The following is a 1465-nucleotide window of genomic DNA, read 5'->3' on the forward strand; positions in this document are numbered from 1 at the left end:
CACCACCGGAGCCGGAAGAAGAATTCTTCCAGGGCGCAGACTGACAGCACACTGGCACGACAAGGGCGCGGACTGGCGCGGACTGGCACACACACCGGCTCACCACCGGAGCCGCCTGAAGAAGAATTTTTCCAAAAACTGCCTCGCACGACACTGGGCACGGGACTGGCGCGCACTGGCACTAACACAGGTACACCACGGGAGCCGCCTAAGGGATAGCCTAAGCGACTCCTGCGAGGACGGCGACCGCCCTCGCCGCGTGAATAAAAATTAGGTGCCCTGTAGGCTTGGCTGCAAAGGGGATTTTTGTTGTGCCGACTTCGATCTTCGTGTGTGCTCCGCTTCTGAGAGAGAGATTTTGAGACATGAGAGAGAGAGAGACAGAGACAGAGAGAGAGAGAGAGAGAGAGAGAGAGAGAGAGAGAGAGAGAGAGAGAGAGAGCCGAGATAGAAAGAGAGAGATTTTGAGTGAGACGGTTTAGAGAGAGAGAGAGAGAGAGAGAGAGAGAGAGAGAGAGAGAGAGAGAGAGAGAGAGAGAGAGAGAGAGAGAGAGAGGGAGGGAGGGAGGGAGTACATTTCTTTCTAATTTTATTTCGCCTCGACCGCTCGAGCTGTGCTTAAAAATGGTTAAAAGTTAAATCTCTCTATACAACCTCCAATCCCCGTCCTTGCTTGCGTCCCCCCATGCCGGTGTGTCCAGTCGCTGGCCAGCCTCTTCTAAACCAACACTCCCGTTTCCCAAGAAAAGAAAAGTCCAAGCCTTCCTCGATTTCCGCGAGCGGCGTCTCACAAAAAGCCTAGCCGTCCCGGCGCAAGAAAAGCCTTGCCGCCGAGCTGTCATTCCTTCTGCAGGCCGCGTGCAGCGACGCGCGAGTCCTGGCGGCGCAGCCGCCCCGCCGTGCGGACCATGGCCAACCAGCCCGTCGACGCGCCCGACGACGTGACCTCAGCCGGTAAGTGTCGAGAGCGCCCCCCGGCCAAAAGTCGACGATCCTCGCTCGCCGCCTCGCCCCTTCCGGCGGCGCGGCGGCGCCCGCGACGGGCGGCTCGCCCCACGGCGCACCCCGCCGCCGTAGGTACTCGAGGTGCTCGCCCTCCAACGACGCCGCGGGGGCGGAGGGCCGCGACCCGCTGGGCCGGCTGCCGCCCCCGCGCCTGCCGCCCCCGCGCCGCCCCCGCGCCGCCGTCGGCGGCGTCCAGCGCAAGCGCCGCCGCCGCGTCGCGCGCCGCGCGGGCAGCCTCGACGGACCAGAAGCCGTGCTCGTCGTACCCGGCGTCCCACACGCCCAGCGAAGGGCTGAGTGCCGTCGCGAGACCTCGGCACGCCTGCGCACGCCTGCGCACGCGGCAGAGCGACAGCAGCACCACCCTCGTCGGGCGCCCACGAAGCGTACTCGCGGGTCGCCGCTCCGTCGACCGAAAGCCGAAACACTTGTTCCGAAGGCACCCCGCCCCCGCCCCGGC

At 64.4% G+C, this 1465-nt stretch overlaps 1 protein-coding gene across 1 annotated transcript in view; it reads right to left on the reverse strand.

The window, feature by feature from the left end:
• Positions 1 to 838: 838 nt before the first annotated feature.
• EMIHUDRAFT_102305 (alanyl-tRNA synthetase) overlaps positions 839 to 1465 on the reverse strand; it is a gene marked incomplete at both ends in the record, with an annotated part of 2980 nt that continues 2353 nt past the window's right edge. The window contains one exon of the mRNA XM_005771172.1: positions 839 to 1337. Coding sequence (XP_005771229.1) covers positions 839 to 1337 — 499 coding nt within the window. The remainder of the gene's footprint in view (positions 1338 to 1465) is intronic.

The sequence above is a fragment of the Emiliania huxleyi genome (assembly GCF_000372725.1).
Source record: "Emiliania huxleyi CCMP1516 unplaced genomic scaffold EMIHUscaffold_39, whole genome shotgun sequence".
Taxonomy (NCBI): domain Eukaryota; phylum Haptophyta; order Isochrysidales; family Noelaerhabdaceae; genus Emiliania; species Emiliania huxleyi.